Source organism: Colletotrichum scovillei (assembly GCF_011075155.1).
Source record: "Colletotrichum scovillei strain TJNH1 chromosome Unknown Contig00009, whole genome shotgun sequence".
NCBI lineage: Eukaryota > Fungi > Ascomycota > Sordariomycetes > Glomerellales > Glomerellaceae > Colletotrichum > Colletotrichum scovillei.
This window is the reverse complement of record NW_023336267.1, coordinates 3,465,776-3,489,126: the sequence shown is the minus strand read 5'-3', so window position 1 is coordinate 3,489,126 and position 23,351 is coordinate 3,465,776. Positions and strand designations below refer to the sequence as shown.

The window sequence follows — 23,351 nt, the reverse complement described above, 5'->3', positions numbered from 1 at the left end:
CACAACCCCGAATTCGGGACGAGACTCTGCCGTTGATGGCGGGGTCCAGTCATATTGCGAGTTGCTGCCTCTGCCATCTCATTCGAAAATGGGCTGCGACAAATCCGTTGTCGTTGCTGAATGCTGACGACGCAAACGGTGATGGAGATGGCTTATTCGCGGGGGAAGGGGCCCCTCTCCTCTCCCGCCCGTCGCAAACTCGCGTTCGAGACCCAATACGATCTCGCCGTTTCTTCGTTTGTGCGACCAACAAGAACGAGGGATGTGGAAGCGGAGGAACACAAACTTACAGGTTCCTACGCTGCGCAACGTAACGGCTTTTCCTTGCCCATCCGTACCCTATTCTTAGGTGAGGTCACTCGGGTCAGCAATCCATCAACAACCCAGGACCTGAGTCACTGACAAAGGGGTTGATTTGGCCTGACTGTTCTCATCCCAAGGCTGGCGACACACATACACACCCTCCACAAACCACCACCGCCGCCGCCGCAACTACAGCTTGGACGATCCGGGGAAACAAAGGTGGGTGGTACCGCCGTGTACAGAGTTAAACTGAGTACCAATACGTATCCGAAGGTCAGTGTAAATGGAATGGAATCGCGAATGCGCCACCCCCAGTCTGACTCAGGCCGGGGAAGCATTCGCCGCGGGCTGAGCCGGAGCCCAGTCAGCACGGCCGTATTGATTCGCGACGGTAACGAGCAGTTGAAAAAGGCACGAATAGCAAGTCGCCGGTGTGTTACTTTCTGAATAGGCAGGCAAGTTGCATCTTACAGGCAGGGAGCAGAAGCGATAGCCAGGCGGTAAGCCTGTTCGGTGTGCTGTACACAGTAGAGACAGGGCGGTCTGAATTATCGGTATGCGCCTGTCACCGCCTTGCCTGGTGTGTGTGAGTGCATGTGTATTATACCCGTTGTTTGAGTCGTATTGCGTCTGGAATAGGAATTAGGTTGGACGTCTCAGGTGTCAGTTCTGCGGTTCGGAAACATTGGATGTTGGGGGAGCATGGTAGCTACTAGTCAGCGGCAGCACAGTCAGAAGCAAGCTGAGCAAGGCACACCATCCATTCATCCATCCACTCACGAACGGGTGTATTCGTAAGTTGATGATTGTCGTCGCATTTCGTTTGAATGCGGATGCGGTTGCGGTTCCGGGTTGTGTTGCGCGTTCGCTCGGGGGGTTTCTCGCTTGTTGGAATGGGTGATGGTGGTGGTCAGGGTTGGGACTTTGGGCTTGTTGGTGATGTCGGTGGTTGTCTGTGGAGGAATGGAGGAAATTCGGGCATCCAACGGAATTCCAATCGACAACCAACCGCATCGTCGGGGCATCGCGGCGTCGCATCCGGGGGCCATCCATCTAGACCAGTCGCATTCCCGCAAGTGATTGCTCTGAATCATCCAACTCACACAACCTTGTTGGTAACTTGGTGTGTCCGTACTCCGTCACGTACGTATAGACACTAACGATTCGTATCCATGGATAGTTTGGTGTAAGTATTGAGTGTTTTGTAATTAGTCTATATCCGTAGATGGAGCTGGTTTGCCGGCCGGGGATGATAGGTGTTGACTGTCACTTTGCGTGTTACCGAATGAGACGATGATACATCTGTAACTCTGCCAACACTCTGTATGATGTACGGAAGCGCCTCCGTGTGTTTCTGGAAATTGAACCCCGACTCCTGGCGGATGAAAGAAGAAGCGTCGCAAATGACGAAGGATCCATGTCTTCTTTCCATTTCGCCTCGCCTCGCCCTGCCCTGGCCAGCCCGCCAACCTCGTCGACCTCGTCAACATGGCCCTGGCTTCCAACCTGACTCCGGGCACCTGGGATTTGCAGGCTTGCAGCTGTATCCGTACGCCTCGTGGGAATTTTCCCATATTTTTAAGATGAGATGCCTAGGGTCATGACGGGAGAGGCTGGGCAGCCGGGAAGGGTGGATAAAAAAGCTGGGGTCGAACCGTCGCGATAATAGGCACCGAGCCCAACAGGCCGACAGGGGACAGGGCCGGAAATGAGAGGGAAGCCCAAGACTTCCAAGACCCCCAGCAAGCACTGCAAGCAGTGCAAGGAAAGAAGAAAAAATCTTTCCAAATTGACGGAAAAGAAACGATTTGATGCCAGATGGTGATAGTTGACGGAATTTCTGAGACCGGGGATCTCGAACCGGGCCAGTGGATTGGGCCCCCCAAGCAGCAACTTGCCGGCCGAAAAGCAATTGGACAGTCGGGAAGTGAAAAGTGATGGACAGGAACCTGGAAAGAAAAGAGACAACGGCCGTGAGCGAGCCCGGGGGTCCGGAAATGGCCGTTCTGGCTGGCGGCCCTAGTTTGCTTTTTGGTCTCCATATCATGTACGGGCAAATTGGTAAAGTTTGGGTAAAAGATCAGTACGGAAGTTCCTAGTTGAGTTTCCGTCGTGGCCGTTCTCGTCTGTCACTGGAGCGGGATGGGCGCGGATGCAATGCGATGCGATGCGCCCAGAGAACCATCAGCATCAGCCCTGGGGAAGGGGAGGTACCTAGGCGGTGGGATTGATGAGAATGTGCTGGATGCAGCCACGGCAGATTTGCTGGCACATCTCGTTTCAATGTTTCGTTCTCTTGGCTCCCGATATGTGTTGGCGTTGGTGTTGGTGATGTGGCTTGCTGTTGTTGTGGTGTTGTACAGATGGAGGTACAAGGCCTCAACCTGAGGTGCATGCAATCTGGTATTGGCAGCATCTGGACCTTACCGGGCAAAGGTACGCCGTGATTAGGTAGGTATTGTCGTCGCTGGAACAGGAACAAGATCGGACGTCCACCATCGCTGGGCGGCATCAAAGGTGGCAGGGCCCAGGCGGCGGTGAGGCGTTGTAAGTCAGAAAGTATGCGGTAAGTCGGTGTGCTTCCTGTAGTTCCCCGAATGCATTCAGTCAATCGCGGGCGCGCATTTAGGCATTGCTTTGATTCTTCCCCTCATCCTTGGCTTCCCCAGGAGGGGCTTCCAGCCTATCGAGGCGCATGGAGATTCACATTCGCAGCTGGGACCCGACAATCTAACAAGAATGAGGGGGTGAGATGTTCTGCTTGATGCGATGAGTCGGTAAATGAAGCAGAAAAAGCAGCCAAGGGGGTGTATGCTATGTGTGTAACTGACTGACACTCGACAATGATCGATGGCGAGTGGAAATGTCAATATCAAAATCAAACGGATGCGATAGGCCGCTTCTGTGACTCGAATTCTCGGTCAAAGTTGTAGAGATTCAGCGAGCGATTGACGATTTGAGGGGGGGTTGTCCAATCAGAGGGTGAAGCGGTAGCGCGTGTTGAGTTGAAAACCTACCTACCTTACCTTAAGGTACTGTAGTAAGGTAAGTAACTGTAAAGACCAGATTGGCAGATGGGTGACGGGTAAATTCGATGCAGCGAGAGAAATGCCTTCTGCCCTCCCCCCGCCGTTTGAGACGGCGCAAAAAGTCTGGACGGAGAAGCACCGAGCGCACCGAGGTCTCTCTTTCCCGTCTCTCCTCTCGAGTCTCGCCCGTCTGGGCAGGAGCAAAGTACCTTCCTGCCGTTCTAACCTCTGCTGGGGAGGAAGGTACCTGCTTTCTTCAGGTTCCTGCCCGTGCCAGTTCTTTGGGCTCGCCCGAGGCCCGGGGCAGCCCAGACTGCCTTCCGCGGGGGGCAGGGGCAGGGCAGGGGCACGCAAGAAGCAAGAGCGCGGGACAGGGCAGGCAGAAAAAGACCCCCGGCCAGAACACTTTTCTGAACGGTCGGCCCCCCAAGGCGGCAGGGCCAGATAGAAGGAAAGGGCGATCCCCAGCCGGCGGCCCAGCGCGCCTGCCCGCGAAGGGTGTTCAAACGGCTGGCCCCAGGCCACAGGCCCCCCCAGGGCCCCCTCATGCCGCTGTCGGGCCTCGAATGGGGCAGCGATTAGCAGTGATTGCTGCTGATGCCACCGGGGACAAGTCCCTAGCGAACCGCCTAGAGGGCCTGAGAGTCAAGCTCCAACGCTCCAGCTCTCAGCATGCCCTGCATTTTGCCCATCCGTTCTGGCCCCCCGCGGATTACCAGCTTTTGGCAAAACTCTCTTGGTCCCTTGCAAGTATCTTTGCTGCCCAAAGTGGGCGCAAAGGTACTTCTGGATCATGACTCTTCCCCTGTTACGGTGTAGGTAAGGTAGACAAGTGCCCTCTTCTCGCGACCAATGATTCCCGACACAGACTCACACCCTCACCCCCTTCCGACAAGGCGGTCAAACACCGCTCATTCATTTTCCGTTTTCTTTCTTTTTGGCTGGTTGGCTGCCGCTCTGCCGCTGTTGGCCTGTCGATATCGCCAAATCGATGCTCCTACTAAGATGTGCGCTGTGAGACAGGCAGACAGCTCCCGCCGCTTCCCCGTCGGCGGTCTGCGGGCCTCTTCCGTATCGTCGCTCGGCGCCCAGTCTTCCTCTTCAAACCCCTGCCACTCATCACACACAATCATCGCTAATACCGTCGGTTGTCTCTCTCTCCCGTTCTACGCAGTAGGTCGGCCTCAGTATCACAGTAGGGGGTGCCGGCCTCGTGTTTGTCACTGCTGCATCGTGGGGGTGGGCAAGCGGCACAATCGCACCGACAGGGGCCGTCGACAATCACAATTGAAGGATGCGAGACACCGAGACACCAAGAGACGGAAAGCAGCCTGGATAGACCCGATGCAGAGTCAGAAACTCTGAATTTGATGATATCTGGATTGGGCATGGCAGCTGGAATGGAATCGCCGGCTCTGTCTCCGACTCCCTTGCGTATCGATCATAGACTTAGTTATAGTACGAACAACTAGCAGACACAGCTGGGCTGGGGACCAGTCGGAGTCTTCGAGACCGCTTGCGCCTACGGAGCCAGGCCCGTCCGTTCGCAACCCCATTCCCGTTGCCCCATGGGAACATTCCCCGCGGCACTCGAGCGGCGATTGCGATTCAGCTTTGTTTGCGCCATGATGTTTCTCACATTTGATAGTTGACACAATGCCAGAAAAGGTACTATTGAAGCAATACTGATACTCTATACATGATGGAACACCGTACTCTGGTATAGTTGTATATATCATGACTCTTTCTGCCCGTGTTCGAGTCATCTCGGTGTTTCGACCATACAGTGGCGGTAAAAGCAACACCAAGTACACCAAACAACCATCAGCAATCAGCAATAACAAGCGTCATCGCAAGGCAGCGCCAGCGTCATCATAGCCAACAACACCATCAGCAGCAACACTTCCCGCCCACGCCGAAAGACACCACCCACACACTGCCACTCCCTTTCGTATACACAGATAGATACGCGCAGCTGCAGGCAAGAGTCAATTCAACCCATCTGACTTACTCGGGTGCAGTACAAACACGGACAAAAGTCATCACCGAGAGAAAGAGGCCAAAAACAGGATTTCCAATATTCCGTTCTTGTCATCCACCATCCTCTCTATCCGAACCTATACAATCCCGCTGTACTGGCTGAACTGTACTCCGTACCGCGGTGCCGACGACGACTACGAAATACCGGTACGAGACTCCATAGTTCGGACAGCAGCACTCTCAGCAGCTCCTCGGCAACGCCACGTCGAGAATAGTCACCAAGCCCAGGCCCGCGGTCCAACTCTGAATCACCAGAAGCAGGTAATTAACCAGCCAGCCTGAGCCTGAGCCCGAAGGGTACCAAGGATTGGGAATACGGTCTTCCTCCCGCGCGACCGCCAGCCCTGTCGCCGACATTTGTCCTTTCTTCTTTCCCTTTTCACCTCACCGTCCTTAGATACACCCCCTTGCTCACCCCCCTCCTTGCCGACAACTGCAACCGCTTTCCGCCCAAGCCCAACACCTTCAGCTCTTTCCTTCTGGGGCCTTTACCGGTACCGCACCCCCTGCGCTGTCAGCACTCACATTTACACCCCCCTTCCTTCCGACCTGGACTTTCCATCTCCGTCACCGCCTCCCTTGCCTTGTTTTCCCACCCCCTCGGGATACCGGGAACGCAGTTACCCCCATCTTTTAGGCTTGCCAAAAGGCCTAGGTCCACTCTCCGAAATTCCTCGGAACGTTGCTCTGCCCAACCTTGCACCTCCTGTTGACTCTCACCCCCTTTTCTCACACACCCCCAACACCCGCAACACGCCCCCCCGACACACACCCAAAAAACCAGAGGAAGGCAGACGCGCCCCTTGGGACTTATAAGTCTCCCGTGTCCACCTTCTCCCACACTCTTTCAGTTCGTGATAATCAACAACAATATCCACAACTCTGAAGTCTTATACGAACAAGACCTTTCAACACTCAACATCTCTCTACACATCGCAGCCATGTACGGCTCATACGGTTCATACAGCTCCATGGGCTCCGTCTCCATGACCGCCCCCATCGATATCTCTCCCAGCAACATGCTCGCCCACGACCGGTCGTGCGCCTTCCCTTCTTGGCCACGCCGCGATACCCTCGCCGACTTTGACGGCGAGCCCAGAGCCACCTCTTACCTTTCCGACGAGGACCTTTTCCCCCAGGATTTCGAGGACGACTCCCACAGCGTTTCCAGCCACGGCAGCTTCTCTTCGCCCAACTCCCGCTCTCCCCAGATTTCCGAGGTTGAGCTTCTCCAGATGGAACGCGAACGCATGGCTATGCAGCGCGAGGCCCTTCGTTGCGTCATGGCCGAGAAGGAACGTCGTCGCCAAGCAGCTCTCCAGCAAAAGAAGTCGCAGCGCCGCGGCAGCTCCAAGAAGAGCCCCAAGAACAAGCTCGCCTCCATGACTCCCATCGCCGAGTGAGAGCTTTCCACGATAAAGCTGCAAGCTCTTTACTACTTGGCATGTGGCAATGCGCAAACATCTATTGTTCGGACGAGCATACTCTAGTTCGCCGACACACTTCGTCTCGACAAACCCTAATCCATAATATTGGCAGCCTCTTCAGCATGGCGCCAGCACAAGACCAAATCAGGAACGCCTCTGACCTGGAACACCCAATATGCTCCGACGGTCTAGGTCTCTGGTCTTCAAACACAAACACGCCTCTGGCAACTCAACCGCCTTGGCCTCGGCCTCGTGTGCAACGCGGCCTGCTCTCCATCACAGGCTTGCAACCGATCATCCAGCTTCCGGCTTGCTCATCACTGCACGGGGCGACTCGGAACGCCGTGTGGGGGAGCACAAGCAAAGCCGATCGTGGGGGGGCAGCCTACAGCAGTGTGTCTCAGCCACACTCGCACACGCCCGGCGGTATCGGCCACCCACCGAACAAGAGTCACCCGGCAATGGCTGGTGTGGCAGGTGAGAGGACTCAACAGGTCGGCTGCCTCGTTACGTTGCAATCGATACCTGGTCCTCGTGGACTCATCATTTGGGCACTGGCATTTCACATGTCTTGCATCACCCTGTTTACTGCTTTTTCTCATTGTCTTTTCATGTTGATACCCCCCTTTGCTGTGGCCCACCGAGGTAGCCCAGCTAGTATTTGTCGCATGGAGTTTGTTTTTTCATATCGATCAACGGATCGACTTTTGGGTTATTGGGGGCAGCATGGCATCACAGCACATTTTCACAGGACTTTGCATCCGCATCATCGGGGACTTGAGCATAGGAACAACGTTTTGCCCACACGAGGCTTCGCATTAGTTAGTTAGTTAGTATTTAGTACGAGATACCCTTCGCCACGCGCGACATCAACATTTGATTCTATTCTTCATCACAAGATATCTGCATCCATCTATTCGCTTCCTAGTGATTTGTAACCCTGTGACTCAGGCATGCATCGCCTTCTTGTCGCAATAGGATGCATTTGCTCATGACGGGTGCATTCGTGCATCGAGGCTTAACAGCATTTGAAATCAGGAAAAATGTCAGAGTCATTCCGTAAATTCCGTTCCGGCATGCAGAATCACCACCCGTAGAGTCATACTTTTTACGAGTAAACGTAAGCATGTGGCACTCCGACCTGCCTAGATTCAGCGGTTGCTGATGTGTCTACGGAGTACCGCGCGCTGGTTGGACTGTGTGTGTGTGGCTTGTAGGGTTCGCTGCTTGCCTCACTTGCCTTCGGTCGCTGACAAAAGTCCAACCGCGGGTCTGGAATCAATATTGGGGGATTATTGTGGGAGCTGAGGGACTGGAGCGGGAACTGGAAACTGGGACTGGGACTGGTAGAGTGGATGGCGCTGACCGGCTGGTCGGTCGGGGGCTGAAGGTTTACCCTGTTTTTTTTGCTCTCTGCTTTTGTGAGTTTTGTTGTGTGTTTGTGGACTTGTGGTTGTTCTAGCCACAAAAATCATGTCGTCATTAATATCGTATTGTCTCGCTGGCTTTTCGGAACTTTGCGAGCAGTTACCGGTATTGTGCCAGCCCGCCAGCCAAAAGTGTGTTGGGGGGTTTTCGGCCTGGTTGGGGGAGAGACGGAGGCAGAGCCGACGGTGTTGCGGCTTGTGAATGCCCGCCCTACACTGTAAAGTCTGGCTGTCAATATGGAGAACAGGAGCCCTCACAAAAACGGTCGGGAACCGTCGGGAGTTGCACCCCTGTCAGTGCCTTTTGCCTTAGGTAATCATTCAAGGTCTCGAGTTCCAAGCAACAATTCCCGTTGAGCATTCCCGGCGGGTGGGTGGACTATTCGCTTGAACTTTTGCGGGTATGGAACTTGTAAGCCCTGGGATATGCGCTGCTGGCAACTTGGCAAGATGATCCAGGTTGGAAGACACAGACCCCGTCATGCCGTTTGCTCCGTCCGAAAGACACAGCCTCACTTAATTCCACCCCAGATATTGGTTCCAGGCCCTGGGGGACTCTGTTCGGCGCATTACGAATTTCCCAAGGACCCGGGCCAGAGGGAGGTTCCAGAGTGAGGGGACCCAAAAGTCATCTCTATTCTTGGGTGTTTTACTATGGGGAGAAAGGAGGGCTGTAAATTCTACCGAGATCGATGTCTGGATTGCGTGTCTCCATTTGCAATCTTCGGGTCCTTGGACCGTTTTGGGTGAGCTGTGTTTGGATACGGGGCGAGCGCGTGTACTGTGGCGTGCGCGTCTACCCCGTAAGTGTAGGTATCCAAGGCTTAGGTAAGGTTTTCCGGGGTGTCTGTCTGTGGCTTAGCAAGCAGGCGGCCTCGATTGTGGCGTCGGTTCCCCATGAACAGAAAAGCCACAAGCCTCGGCACTCGCTGTCTTTAGCAGGCGGCCTTTCTACCACCGACACCGACACCGACCGCGGCAAAAGGTTCACAGGCACCACGAGGACCCTTGCGGGGAGGCGCTTGGCTTTGACCCTGTTTGCGTACGGAGTATCTGTTCGGTGGTGCTTGGAGGAACTGGGTGCCGCTAATACGAACAGGCACAGGCAGGTTTCTTTCTTTGACTACGGACACTTTGATGGATGGAGTTTGACGAGGGATCGGGATGGATCGGAGATCCGGGGGTTTGGATTAGCGGGGGGTTGAATATAGCAGCTGAAGGCGCGAACTAGCTACCGCTTCTCGGGAGGTTCTTACCTTGGCTTTGAGGAAGCCGAGGAACCAACTTTCCGGTTTTCTGTGAAGGTTGGATATCGCTGTGCCGCGGGATGTTTTTGACAGGTAAAGTTCAGTGACGTTCGGTTCCTTTTCGCTCTTGCTCGGGAAGCCAAGGAACGACTGTGACGCGTTGTAGACGCGGCATACCGAGGCTCCGGGGAAACTTGGATGGATAGAGGAGCAGCAGCAAAGTCTGGGGTTTGAGTTCAAGCTGTATAGATTGCAATGCCTTGGCTCGATGACGGTATCTTTCCCAACTTCCTGCGGCCCTACGGGTGAGATGCGGAGAGTCGGGTCCTGACCACCGGGGGACGGAATCTTTCGGACTCGGCCCCGGAGTGCGGAGGAGTTTTGGGGCATGGGGAGGGGGAGGGGTGTAGACAAGATGCAGGATAATCGTACAGATGTTCGTAACTGTCATGTTGACGACCTCGGGGGATTGAGTGAGTCACTTGCTTTGTCGGCATCACGAGGGGTTGATCTGTAGATTTACCTGACACCTGAGATTGACAAGATGGGGGAAACGCAGATTATGGCGTGAGGGAGAAGATCTAGAGAGATCTTTACTGCGTTTTTCTAAACGGTTTCAGCCACACCTTTTGGGATCTTCACTGCGAAAGACAATCTGCGTACAATGTCGTCAACGGGACGAAGTCAGAATAATCGACAATTTGAGTTGTTCATGATCTGATCTGATCTCATCGAGACCAACTCCAATACTGATGTCTTGACACCCCCTCAGTGCTAGTCTGCGGAGGTGAGGACGCCGACCATCTGGAAGAGAGCGCCGTCATTCCAAGAAACCCTCCGAAATGGCTTGCGTCCTTCTGCGAAATCGGACATGATTCATCTCCTTGCGCTTGCGCTTGCGGCTCCGCAATCCGCGGATTCTCGTTGAAAAGTTCAGTACAAATCATGGCAGGCTTATTACCGGTTATCGTGAAAGCTGCTCCCGACATTAAGTGATAGGGCTGCTTATAATGCGGGTGAGGTCGGGAGAGAAGGACCCTCCCCGCATTGCGTGCGATTACGCTCGCTGCAATGCAGATAAGACCAGCGGACCAGCTCCGTTAGTCGCGGGGTAACTCTCCTCCCGACTTATTTGAATGGAGACGATACGATTGGTTGGGATAATCGATGTCCAGATAGGCAAAGTCCCTTACCTTTCTCAGTAATAAACTGGGGCCCAATGCATTCCGTTTAGAACTCTAGATCAACATAGTCCGTTTTTACGGCCGCGAGGAACAGGACCCTTGGAAAAATCCCCTTGCCGCGATTGCGGAATTGTGCACACCGCGGTCCCGCAATGTCGAGGTGGCGGCGTGGCTCTCTCGTCTCCCCAATTCCGATCATCCTAGAGGCAGCAAGGAGGAAAAGGACAGTATTGAACGGCGGTGCGGACAACATCCGTAGACGCCCCCCTTTAACCGTCGGCTCGGGTTCCAGCGAGAAGACTCTGCAACGATCCCTCATCCAACGGGCTAAGAGGAGAGAGAGGAGAGCCATGGCTTGGACGGGTGGGTTTTGCTCCTCTTGTCTTTTCTCTCGGCTCCTCCTCTCCCAGTCCCCGCTCCTTGGGTTTCCTGGACCCAAGCAAACTCCAGTGGAAAAAGCGTGGCAGCGTGGCAGAGTACCAGAGAGCATGGCATTGGCAATCAGCCAAAACCTGGGAACGGTGGAGTCCTGATGGAAGGGTCCCTGCACCGGGATGGATTCCCGGCGCCTGGACCTCGTTCTTGCGGTTTGACGGGGGGCTTCACCATTTATCCAAACACCACTCCCCCCTTGCGAAGTTGCGGGGCCTTTGGAGAGTCTGAAGCGGAGCCCTTGGAGTCGTGACGGAAAAAGGTGATTGGCAAATTTCGGGAGCCAAACGGGATGCCCCGGCGATTCCCAACGTGTCAAATCTCTTTCCCACGCCTCTGCTCTTCCCTCAGTTCCCCACCGACACCGACGACGGGACGATCGCTCCCGGGGTCTGGAGAGGGCTCTAGACCTTTTCTGGTCTTTGCACACTTGCCTGTTTTGTCATGGACTCCTCATAGGCGGTGGAGTCAGCAATCATGGAGACTGGAGCTCCTCTTCGGTGCAAAATTCTGCCAGATGAAAAGTCCACATGGGAAAAAGAGGGTCTCACGGGTTATCAGCGGCGGGATTCCTCTTAGCTTCACTTTAGGAAGAGGGGGAATTTGGGAAGAAAAGAGATATGGAGCACTTTAGGAAGCTCTGGAAGCTTTTTCTGCCAGGCTTGCTTGCTAGTGTAGAGAGACGAGGGAGTCTCATTAACCAAATGGATGAAGTCTCGTTGGAATTTTCGAAGAATGCGGAAGGAGAATGAGTAGGACTAGGTGGGCTTGTAGGTAACTTTTAGCCAACGGTCCTTTTGACAGACATCAACAGTGTCTAGCAAAGAGACCCTGTCTACTCTCCCTGCCTCTCAACTTTTTCTCAAGATCCCATCTCAAACCCCATATGCAAGAAAAATTCTGACAAGCGGTATCCATTCACCCGCTGCGTTCGGCGCCTCTCTTTTGGTCTCGGTGCTTCTTTTCCCGCCGAATCATTCCCCGTCACCAAGCTTCAACACCCAACCTTCTCGAAGCTTTAGATGCTTCAAGATAGACACCCCGATAGCTAAAGCAAAAAGAAGGCCCTTCTTTGACTAGAAGCTCCGCTTTTCCGAGGCTCTTCTTCGGCATTACGGCGAGTTTGATTGGTGACAAATGAACGGTTCAGAGGAAAAAGCTGTCTAACCTCCCCCCTCTCTCTCGGAGTCTCTCTCCGCAAGGTGCTACACACCCCCGGTCCGAAAAGGAAAATTCCTTTGCAGGGAAAATTCTTCCATGTGGCTTCTAAAGTGCTGTCAGAGTTTCTCCGCCTTGGAGAAATTCATCCAAGTGGTCGAAGATGCCGGGTTTGCTCCACTTTTGATCCCCTCAAAGCCCAGCCGTCTGGTTTGGCACTCAAAGCACTTTGCGCGTCGAGACCGCGGTACCGCGTAATCCTCGTCTCGGTGTCGTTTCGGTAAACTCGAGTCGTGGAGACACCTACTTTCTTCGTAGGTCAAAGTCAAAGTGGTAGTCGGAGAATCTCCGACGCACACACCTCTCTTTCTCTTTTCACATCGCGGCCTTTTCTCCGGGGTCTCTCGAGTTCGGGTGGCTCATGAATCGCGTGTGGCGCAACCCAACCACAACCTTTTCTTTACTGTCGTTTTCCAGAAGAACCTTGGAAGAGGTGGGCAAGTCGTCCGAAAGGGCATTCTCAAGCGCAATCGTCACCCAAAAAGCTTGTGAATTTCAGGGACGCAACGCGAGCACTGAATCAGTTATTCCCCGAACTGCAGCTTCGACGTCAACTATGACTTCAGTCTTTTGACATGATGAACAATTTGATCGTCCCTTTCCCGTTCCATCATCCAGGGCACTTCATACAACGATGAAATTTCTGTTCAAAATTTTCAACACGCCCCCTCCTTCTTCTTCGTCAAGATATCAAACGACCCTCAATTTTGTCTCTTTTCCCGGCCGGCAAACGTGGGTATCGTCAAAGTTGCCAATTTCTGGCAATATACGGGAAGTATTACACTAGAATCAAGATTCTAGCATGTGGGGGTGTGCAATCCCACAAGGCATGCCACGCGAATTGGCCACCCGCACAGAACTTTTTTATTTGCATTCGCTCTAAACCACGCTTCCATCGTCGTTCCGCCGTCATCCTGAAGCACTGGCCCCAAGGGAACTGACATTCTTTTTCGGGAGACTGACTAGTGTACGCTATCCAAAGAGCGCGCAAAAAAACTTGGCTTGGATCTCAAAGGATGGCAAAACCTGGGGAAGACCGGGACGGCGGATTGGTTGGTGGTTGTTGGTTGCCCCGGGTCTGAAACCCCGAGGCGTTCAAGCCACAACACAGTTTGTGTAGTTCCGTCACACCGACACACACCGGGCAGGATTCCCCAATCGGTATCAAACGTTGCCATTTCTGTTGGTTTGGTTGGTTGGCTGAACGTAAACCCGGCGACCAACTCAGACGCCGTCTGGAACTTCCTGTGTGGCATCAACCCCGCCTACGGATACAGCTCAAAGACGAACTGGGTTCAGCTGCGTTGTTTTCCTTTCTTTGCCTACCATACAGGCTTAAAGATACCTGTTTCTCGGGGTGACCTATATCTCAGCCCAGCAATGAGTGGGAACAAAGAACAATCAGAGACGAAAGGTGCAGGACAAGCCGACAGAGCAAACATTTTGTGTTTCCTCGATCCAACCAAAGTTGCACATCCATCGTTTGGGGCTCCTTCGTTTCGCTCTCGGAGACCCCTCTGCCGTCCGATCAGAGGTTTCGGGACGGGTTCCGTTTGGCGTTTTGGAGGAGCACAGTGATCTGCTACAAGCACAAGCACAAGCGAGAGGAAGAAAAGAACTGGACCGCGGTGTCTGTCTACGAGTCTCCAGACCCGTATCCGTAAAAAAAAAAAAAAAAAAAAAGCCTCCCCAAAGAGCTTGAGCATTGGACGGAACGGTTCATCCGCATTCTTCAGTTGCCAAGACCTTCAAGGCGGGAAACTCAAAAAAGAGAGAGTATCCGTATCCGCCGTTTTCTTTCTCCGCCTGCGCAAGCACCAGCAGGAAGCGCATGCACGATTGACGGATGACCCCCCGGTAAACCGTGTCTTCGAACTTCCCGGACAAAACGTGGCCGTCGAGGGGTTGTGAAGTAGGGTCGTAGCAAATTGCCCGAAACGGCAGGTTCAGTCCAGTCTAAACGGATCGACCGCTACCAAAACGTCAAAGATCACTTTATCCGCCGTTACCGCACCTCTTATCGCCAGCTCTCGCAGCTCTCGGGCCTTTCCGAGATAAGATACGAGATATACCACCCGACGTCCATGCCCGAGCAAGACATTTACGGTGAGTGGTGCGCGTGGGGTTATAGGTACCTACCAGGCTACCACCGGCGTCCGGCGCCGATACGGACCGGGCTTATCTCACCGCGCAGCTTCGTATCTGTAAGTGTACGGTGACACTCCCATCACGAATGAAGCTTCTCGTATGCTGTCATCCTGTTGGCATTGCTATTTTCAAACCTTTGTCGCTGGAACACCTTAGGATGGATGGATGGCGGTGGCACCACCACGCCTACATTTCAAACAAACGAAGAAAAGCCAGCGACGCCTCTTCCATCTTTCCCCCTCCGCTATCAGGAGGGGGGGAAGATAGAGTGAGGGGGTGAGCTGGGCTGAGCTGAGCTTGAGCTGAAGATCCTCTGCACGGATTTTGCGCTCGAGGATCCCGTGCCTTTCCGTCCGCAAGCGCAAAAACGCCATCATGTTTTATTTTTGATATCTGGGGGTGTTTGGGGGTGTAGTGTAAAGAGGCACAGAGGATTCAACAGCAAACGTCTGTTCTTTCGCGATGCAAATCCCCCGTTAAGCCCCGGCGCCCCAAGCAGAGGTCCGTCCGGGCGAGGGGGGTCCCGTTGGACCACTGACTACGATAAGATACGGATACAAACCAAGCCCGCGCGTGGGCGCACCATTCGTTCGCGACGTCTTTGAGCGAGAGCGCTGGCTGTGCTGGTGGGGGTTTCGTTGTCACTGACTGACTGTTTCCTTCACCGACGAGACGGCGGTGGGGAGAGTGAGCGTGGGGGTTTGGTGTTTTTGGTGGTTGTGTGTTGTTGTTGGGTGATGTGATGCGTTTGTTGACCACCCCTCCTCCTCTCATAAGGTGCCTTACCGCCAACCTGCCTTACGTAGGTATGTATTCTGCCACCGAAGCCCGGAGGCGGTAAAGCCCCCTCGTATCGAACAACCCAATATTGGCAATTCTTGCAAGAAAAATCTTGATCCGAAGAGTCGTTCGTCAGAGCTTGCTTTTGTGGCTGCATACACCTGTTTTTCCTGCTATTCATGATTTCTTCTCCCAACGGCGGCTGCGGCTTGCGGTGCCCCCCGCCCCTCCCAAAAGCCCAGGCCCTTTTTTCTCAACCTACAAGTTACATCATCGTCACCGCCATATGCCAAACACCCATCAGGGTCGAAACACTGCATGCCTTGGGACCTCTTTCTGGGTCTTGAGGGGTGTGGCGTGTGCTGCAGGGCAACGCAAAGGGGGAGATTGATCGGGCAGGAATAGCAACCAAATTTGAACAAGAGAGACAAGAAAGAAAAGAACCTGCAGTATCTGCAAGAAATATGACAACTGACAAAGTGAAAAGGGCCTGGAGCGGTCTTGGGAGTGTTGGAATCCACCCGGGGCAACTCGGGGAATCTCAGCGCGACCGCAGTGTCTCGTCGATCCCAACGCTTGCGAGATTACAGAAATCAGAGTGCAGAGACAATCCGCAGGACGAAACCCCACGGGCCTGGGTCTGGGTGCCGGCCATGGCCGCCGAGCAGCAGCAGGGCAGCATCTCGCAGGTGTCCAGCCTGCTTCTGCCTTGCCTGCCCTGCCACGCTGCCACGCAGTTGCGTGCTTCAGGTGGCAGCGGTCACTGGGCACTGAGCGGTGTCTGTAGCGGTGATACCGTAATCTGGACGTTTTGGCCCGCTGTCGGGAGATGGGCGATCCTGAGATATCGTGTAGTCCAGGCCTTACTGCGTGGGTTGTCTACCCCTCCGGAGCCGGGCTCCGGAGTGACGAGCACTTCTACCTTACCCCTCCCCCCACAACCGCCTTACACGACAACCATTTGGTCAGCTCATACTCAAGGTAAAAGGTAATGAGGTGAAGATACCAATCACTTTGGAACCCAATCTAAGCAACGTGGGCATCGCACATAGCACACCCCTCGGCGTCATGTCGAGATACCGCCTTATTCTCAACGGCCTTTCTCCGAACATCGCATCCACCCATCATCACAGTCACAAAGCATCGTAATGAGAGAATCATTCAAAATGGTTTCGCCGCGATTCGCGATACTCATCCCACCATCACCTATTACCACTAATAACCCCTCCCCCACGGTCAAACTGCAGATGACAATACAAGTTGACAATACTCATTTCTGGAACGCGACGTGAAATCAGTCGGGCGCGTCCCCATCACATCACACACTTCATCACAGTCAACGGATGCCAATAGCACTCGCAAAAGTCAAATACTGGTGTGCAACACAAGAAAAGCGTCTGGGTGACCGCGTCCCATGGCCGGCGCTCGGGACCTGACTGGTCGGGCGCGTGCGAGGGGCCGCGCTCCAATCACCGTCCGGCGCATCGCTCAAGTTTCGTGATGCTCGCCGGCTGTTGGACGAGTTCTGTATTGGATAATGTGATGGCCAATCCAGTTCACCATCACCGTTTGGATATCAAACTGTCTGCCTACTCGTCTTATCCGTTTGTTGCGTGCGCGTCGCAATCACATCTCTCTTCCCTTCATCAGCCTGTGACTCACTCATGGGAAATTATCGGTGATGCGGTGGATGCGAAAAAGAAGGTTTCCGTCGGTCGCAGACTTACTCTGCATCTTGCACACCGCGATTTCCCTTCCTCATGCACACTCATGCAAGCCAAACGCAGATTTCTTGATTATCGCTGCATGCGCCGGCACCCTCTCAGGGCTTCACCTCTCTTTCTATGTACCTACCACCCCCGGTCTGCTGCCCGCTTTCCCATGTCCCGCTGCATCAAATCCGATAGCGGGCCGCCATGAGCGCCGTAATGCACACACCACAACCCACTGCTGCCCCCATCCCGCTCTTCCGCGTTAGGGTTGCAGGAAGGTCATCCAGATACATGTACATCGCCTTACGTGCGCTACCGGCTACGCAGGCATGGGGAATCCGAAATAAGGTATGCGGTGTGTCTCTGCCGTATAGGTGTGGTGTAACCCGTACCGCCGTGACACCATGACAGACGTCCAGTGCCAACCTACCCAAGCTGAAGGTTGAGGGGCGGGTGGTGTTTGGGTGCCTCCCCGATTCGCCCGCGATCGTGCAGCTTGCATCCCAAAGGGAAAAGAAACGATGGGGCAAAGAGAATCAAAGGAAAAGCAAAAGCAAACGCCCAGAAGCATCGCAAGCTGGAACCGCATCCCTTTAGAAAGAAACTAAACACCCCTGTCGAATTCAGGCTTGGGTTCTGCCACCCCTCTATCCATCGATGCTTACCTCTTCAACTCAGCTGCATACGGCACCCGTGTTCACCGCTCTCGATATAATCACAAAATAATTTTGAGAACAAATGACAGTATTACGAATGGAAATACCAGAAAATGACCGATGCGTCTCATCCTGCGTATATGTCTGAGGATCCTTGGCATCGGAGAATGAACTGTCTTTCGGGCTTTCCACCAGCTGTCTCATTACCCACATCCGTCAGGGAGCAGAATAAACACCCAAGACAACCTGACCTAGAATCCTAGACAACAAAAGCAAGGCGAGAACAAGACAGCTCCATTCCAAACGATCTCAAAGTCTAGACATTTTGGGCCCTTAGGGTCCTGTTTGCGACAATAGACCCCTGTCACGGCCGCCAACTGGCAGACGCACCACTGCGTTGTCTCCGATCGAGTACGCCAGATCGTCAGGGGAACGGAACCCCTCGTCAGGCTGGCTTGCTCTTTGCTTCTCTTTTTGTTATCCGCTCTTTGTGCTACGATGAGTGACGTGTTGTCTACGAAGTATGGGGATAGGTATGGGGCGCCGTTGAGGGCGTTACGCATCGACCACACTCAAAGTCGTTTGCTTTTGGGACGAACGTTGGCATGATGCAGGAGGAGCCACCGCCTTTTCTTCTGTCCACCGCCTAGAAAGAAAACCCTCGCCTTGATGAGGATTGGCCTTCGGCGTCCGATGTTTCTCGCAACTGATGACAGTCTTCGTGTTACTTTGAGGTCCCATCATGAGGCTGTACCTGAGCGTGCCGTAAGTTTGATACGAATGGCGCTCTGAGGTATGTATGGCGGTCAGGCACAATATCCGCAAACGCCATTTACCCCTGAGCTGAAAGTGAAGCCGGAATCCAGAGACTCCTGTGAACAGCCCTTAAGGGGCATACATGCCAACCATCGAGATCTTCTCATCCGTTCATCACCGTATCCGTTAAAAGCAACAACACGCATACTCAATACTGAGAAACCTAACGGTGCTGCTTGATCCGCACACGGACAGTCCCCAACCCTGGCTTCCCTCTCGCGTGGGACCTCTCCCCCGGCATCCGCGGCGGTTGTCAAACCTACATGAACCGCACGCAGCTCACCGCTGATCACTTATACAGCCCTCCCTGTAGACCGCTTCGTCGGGCCGCGTCAATGTTCCCACTTATCAACCCCGGAGGAAGACGTTGCGTTCTGCATCTGGCCCCGGCGTGGGTATCCACTTCACCGGCCCCGTGCTGGTCCGTGTGTTCGGCGCCGGGTGGCCCGCGACTTGCCTATTCGGGATTTGGGAAGTCGGGGGACTGGGTCACTTTGGATGATCTGCAAACGGTCCGTTAGTATAAAACTGAGTCAATTCACCACAAGTTGTGGTATACAATGGGCGGTTTTTGTATGTCTTGCTGTTCCATGGCCGACTTCAAGAACGAGAATGGGCAGCTTTTTCTCACTTTTTCGTATCATGTTGGAGACGAGATCGGTCAAAAGTTCTCTATTATGTCCATTCTGAGTCCATTCTGAAATGTTGCGAAACAAAGACACCTGAACGATGCCAATCTCTATAATAGCCGCAAAGGCCCATCAATGAGAGACAAGAAGATGAAGTACTTGGAACTGTGCCGAGCGTCCTGGACCACCCAGGATTTTCCACAGTCATTATTTTCGGGAATCATACCATCCTCCCATTCTCAAACCAGAGAACACCCAACCTTTCATGCTGCTGCTTCTATCTTACAGAGGCAGAGTCTCCTGCGCCGCGGAGACGGAACCATTGTTAACGGCAGCGCGGTGTCCGCGGGCAATGTATCCGTAGGCGGGGTAGTAGGTGTCGAGCCAGGAGAAGAGCTCGAGGGCGCCGGGGGTGTTGCGCCAGTCGCGCATGAGGTCGAGGGAGATGGAGAAGAGGGAGACGACCTGGACGCCGGCGGCGGCCATGCGGTCGTTGGAGACGTCGCGGATGAGCTCGGTGGTGGTGCCCGAGGCCTCGACGTTGGCCCAGACGGAGTAGCCCTCGGCGCGGAGCGACAAGGCGAGGAAGGTGGTGCAGACGTCCGTGGTGATGCCCGCGAGGATGATTTGCGACTTGTTGGCGGCGCGGACGGCGTCGCGGAAGTCGGCGTTGTCCCAGGCGTCGACCTCGCCGTTGCGCTTGATTAGGGGCGCGGTGGGGTGCATGTCGAGGATCTCCTGGGGGAGGGGGCCGTTGGGACCTGGTTTTGTTTGTCAGAGGGCGAGAGGCTTCGGAGAGCTGTTGGGATTCTTACCGGTCTCGGCGGAGGTGGTCAGGACGACGGGGAGGTCAAAGACCTTGGCCAGGGAGGAGTGAGCGAGCATCGAGTTGCGGTAGAGTGTGGGATCGAAGTCGCGGGCGAGGTTGAAGAGACCCTCCTGCATGTCGACGACGAGCAGCATCGAGTCGTTCTTGTTGAGCCTCTCCCAGGGGACGGCTTTGGCTCGTGTCAGTAAAGTTGTGCTGCATCGAGGAAGACTTGAGATGAAGTCATTGGGTGGGAATCTTACCATCAGCGTTGGCAACGGCGGAGAAGAGCGCCGAGACGGCAACAGTCACGGAGAACTTCATCTTGAGAGAGGATGTTTTGAGGGATGGACCTTTGGGGAGTTGTTCGAGTCTTTGAGATGAAGGAGACTGTTCTGGATTTGTCTGCTGGATGAGGATGGAAGAAAAAGCGATGATTAGAGGCAAGACCCTTCTCTCTTCTTATACAGAATTCTAACGATATACAGCGGAAGCAAAAACGCCCTCCAGTGACAGTAACATCAGTAACCTCAGTAGCCAAAGTCCCTCATTTCGGAGTAGACTCCGTTCAGCTAGCATCGTGGACGAATGCGTGGCTGTTAATGACCAAGCCAAGCACGTTATCGACATGTGGGGTTTCCAATAGAACCGAATCCCATAAGCTTAGGGAGCGCTTCCGAATAGTCGATATGCAAGATGCAGGGCATCGCCAAAGCCTTGTCTGTCCCTCCTTGATGGGAAATTTCCCCATTAGGAAACATGCTGAAGTCGACGATGGAGAAAAGTCGCATGGCTTTTGGCAAGCATTCGGTAACCAGACCGTTGGACGTTAGTAAGCTCCCCTGGTTCATCCAATGCCACAGCGAAACCCTCAAGCCTCTTCGGTAGTTTGCGATGTTTGTCATTGGGTGGTTCACGCTTACCGAGCGGCGCTGCGTTGCTTTGAGGTGGAACTCCGCTCGGTGCGACCCACCACGCATATTGAGATTGCGGAGAAATGTTACCAGTGCCGCTCTTCTCTGTAAATCCGGTCTCCATCATGAAATTGGTCTTTCTTCCGAGATCTCGTTGCTGAGAGATTGTCGCCCTCGATGCGTGGGTTTGACTAAGCTCGACAAATTCGATGTGACCGAGAAGAATCTACCTTACCTAACGCAGAGCAGGCAGGGTTAGCAAAGCATTGAGTAAGATAGGCGAGTTGCAGCATCTCATTTCCCCAGCCCCGCCGACGCAAAGATGCAAAATATGACGTCCTGCCTACTTGGCGATGGGAAGACGGGGCAGACGTTGGCGGCTTAGCTAAGTACCATGTCGGTATTTGATAAGGCGATGGCTTTGCTTGGTGAGATGCGTCCCGCTCCGTTGTGGAGACCTTCGGGGACCGATGCCGCCATGTCAGAGTGGAGGCGCCGATTCCTAAGCTGAGATTGCGAGTGTGTCAGCACCCATCTGTTCACGTGGGAGCTATGTCTGGTGCAAGAAAGCATCACTGGTGTTCCTTGGCACCTCTCATATCAGTTTTCCAAGCTCTTCTCAATATCAGCATTAACCGTACTTACCTCGATTTGGACATACCAGGTACTGAGGTACTGAGGTCCCGGGCTACGCGACATAATTCAAACGTCACTTACCTTAGGTATTGAACAGGCTCAGATGATACCTAGGGGTTGCAAACTATGACAACAGGGAGAATTGGTTGGGAAAAGAAATTGTTACTGTAAGAATTGAGTTTCCTCATGAGAATACCGAATCGACAGCTTGGAAACTTGATGATGGCTTGAACAATCCACCCAGAAGATAGAGTAGAAAAAAGTCGATAATAGCACTTCTCAGGTATCTATCTACACATCGGTATGCTCGGCATCAACGCCCCTGTATTCGAAGAACTTGTTCCACTCAGGGTCCTCGATGAGCGCCTGAGCCAGTTCCTTCTCATACATGATGGCAATCTCTGGACCCTCATCTGACTCAGGCGTCGGATCCCGAGGCGGGTAGACAAGAACACCACCCTCAGAGATTCGGCCCATCAGGTATCGATAAGTCGCCGGCTTCCCGAAGCCAAAGTCTGCCGATGGAATGTTGGCGTCACGGTGGTCTACCACAATGGTCGACATGGGCGGGTGCGAATCGATTCTCGAGTTGAGACTCGACTTCACGCGGATCGTCGCCACCATCTTGAGTGTTTCGTCGAGACTTTCTTGCGTCACACTGTCCGTCATCTGGCGTACGTACCGAGCCACCCTCCAAAACGGCCAGTCTGAGATAAGCTCTGATACCGTGGGTTGTTCCACGGGTGCGGTCGTCGACATGGCCACGTACATGACGTTTTGCTGGGTGCGAGCGGGCACCTTTGGGCTGTGTAGACGTCGACGCATATCGATGGTTTCGCACCAGAAGAGCTTTGAGTCTGGCGGAGTCTTGAACACCGGGGCTCGAAGACGAGTCATGTGCCGCCACATGAAGGCGGAAAAGGCGTCGTAAGTCGAGATCCATGTGCCATCCGCGGGCTTTGCAAGCTTTTTCAGTTGAGCGGCTTTACTCTTTGATAGATGAAAGAGAAGGCAGATTCCGACTTTGTGGTCAGGATGTCTATCAGGCGGCGGTGGTCCGTCAACCTTCTCTTCCTCTGGAGGCTCGGGCTTGAGAAAGCGGGAGACATCATTACAGGCCGGGTCCCACGAAGGGTAGGGAGTGTGATTGCTATACGCAGAACAATTCTTGGCCAGCTGTTGGATGAAGCCGGCCCAGGCCATGACATCTTGGGAGTAATGATGGTGGTGCGTGCTGAAGACGAGCCCGCCGCGGACGAAGTTTGCCTTGAAGCCCGCCGTGACAGGACTCCGCTCCGGAGTCGCCTCGGGCCTCTCGCCGTAGGTCATCCGCGGCACGGCCCAGAGCTTGAGGTCGCCAAGTGACACGGCGCTAAAGTTGGCTTTCTCGATGTTATCGAAAGACGGATACTTGTCGGCATCCTCTGGGGCATCAAGCCATTGAATGACGAAGCGGACGGTCGAGTCCTTTCTTTTGGTGAAGGAGTAGTTGCCCCAAGGGTCTTTCTCGATTCTGCCATTCAACTGGCGGACCTGAGCCAGCGTTCTCTCAAGACCTGCTTTCAGAACTTCAATCACTCTTGGTTTGGCGGCATCGTCTAGGCGGAAGAAGACGGCGTAGTGGTTGTATGTTTGGCACGTCAAATAATCTAGGGTAGAGACTCTAAATCTCTCCACTTCTGGGTCGTTCTCCCAACCGTGAGGATGAAGATCGTAGACTTCTTCTTTTGGCATAATTGAGTAGCTCTGCATCGAAATGATTTGGAGGGAGCTGCAGGTTTTCGGACTCGAATATCGCAAAATGGCAAAAGACATAGAACCTAGTGGACGGGGTCGTCTTGTGCCGCATCAGATTGAACTGCGGCCGTATCGGAAAAGACTACCTCACCCTGGCACCTTCTCCAGGCCCCTCAAAACATTCTTCGATATGTTCATCGCTGATTGG

General features: G+C 53.9%; 3 protein-coding genes across 3 annotated transcripts; 1 reads left to right on the top strand and 2 right to left on the bottom strand.

Annotated features, from left to right (window-relative positions):
• Positions 1 to 6,313: 6,313 nt before the first annotated feature.
• On the top strand, positions 6,314 to 6,775 carry HER10_EVM0006461 (uncharacterized protein; the record flags this gene model as incomplete). Its single annotated transcript, XM_035476044.1, has 1 exon — positions 6,314 to 6,775. The coding sequence occupies one exon, from the start codon at positions 6,314 to 6,316 to the stop codon at positions 6,773 to 6,775; it is 462 nt and encodes a 153-aa protein (XP_035329476.1).
• Positions 6,776 to 19,330: 12,555 nt separating this feature from the next.
• On the bottom strand, positions 19,331 to 20,180 carry HER10_EVM0013371 (isochorismatase; the record flags this gene model as incomplete). Its single annotated transcript, XM_035482732.1, has 3 exons — positions 19,331 to 19,809; positions 19,864 to 20,046; positions 20,120 to 20,180. 3 exons carry the CDS (start codon positions 20,178 to 20,180, stop codon positions 19,331 to 19,333), a joined length of 723 nt encoding a protein of 240 aa, XP_035330319.1.
• A 1,517-nt stretch (positions 20,181 to 21,697) lies between these two features.
• HER10_EVM0009469 (uncharacterized protein) lies at positions 21,698 to 23,140 on the bottom strand (the record flags this gene model as incomplete). Its single annotated transcript, XM_035478955.1, has 2 exons — positions 21,698 to 22,930; positions 22,985 to 23,140. The coding sequence occupies 2 exons, from the start codon at positions 23,138 to 23,140 to the stop codon at positions 21,698 to 21,700; spliced, it is 1,389 nt and encodes a 462-aa protein (XP_035329867.1).
• Positions 23,141 to 23,351: the final 211 nt, after the last annotated feature.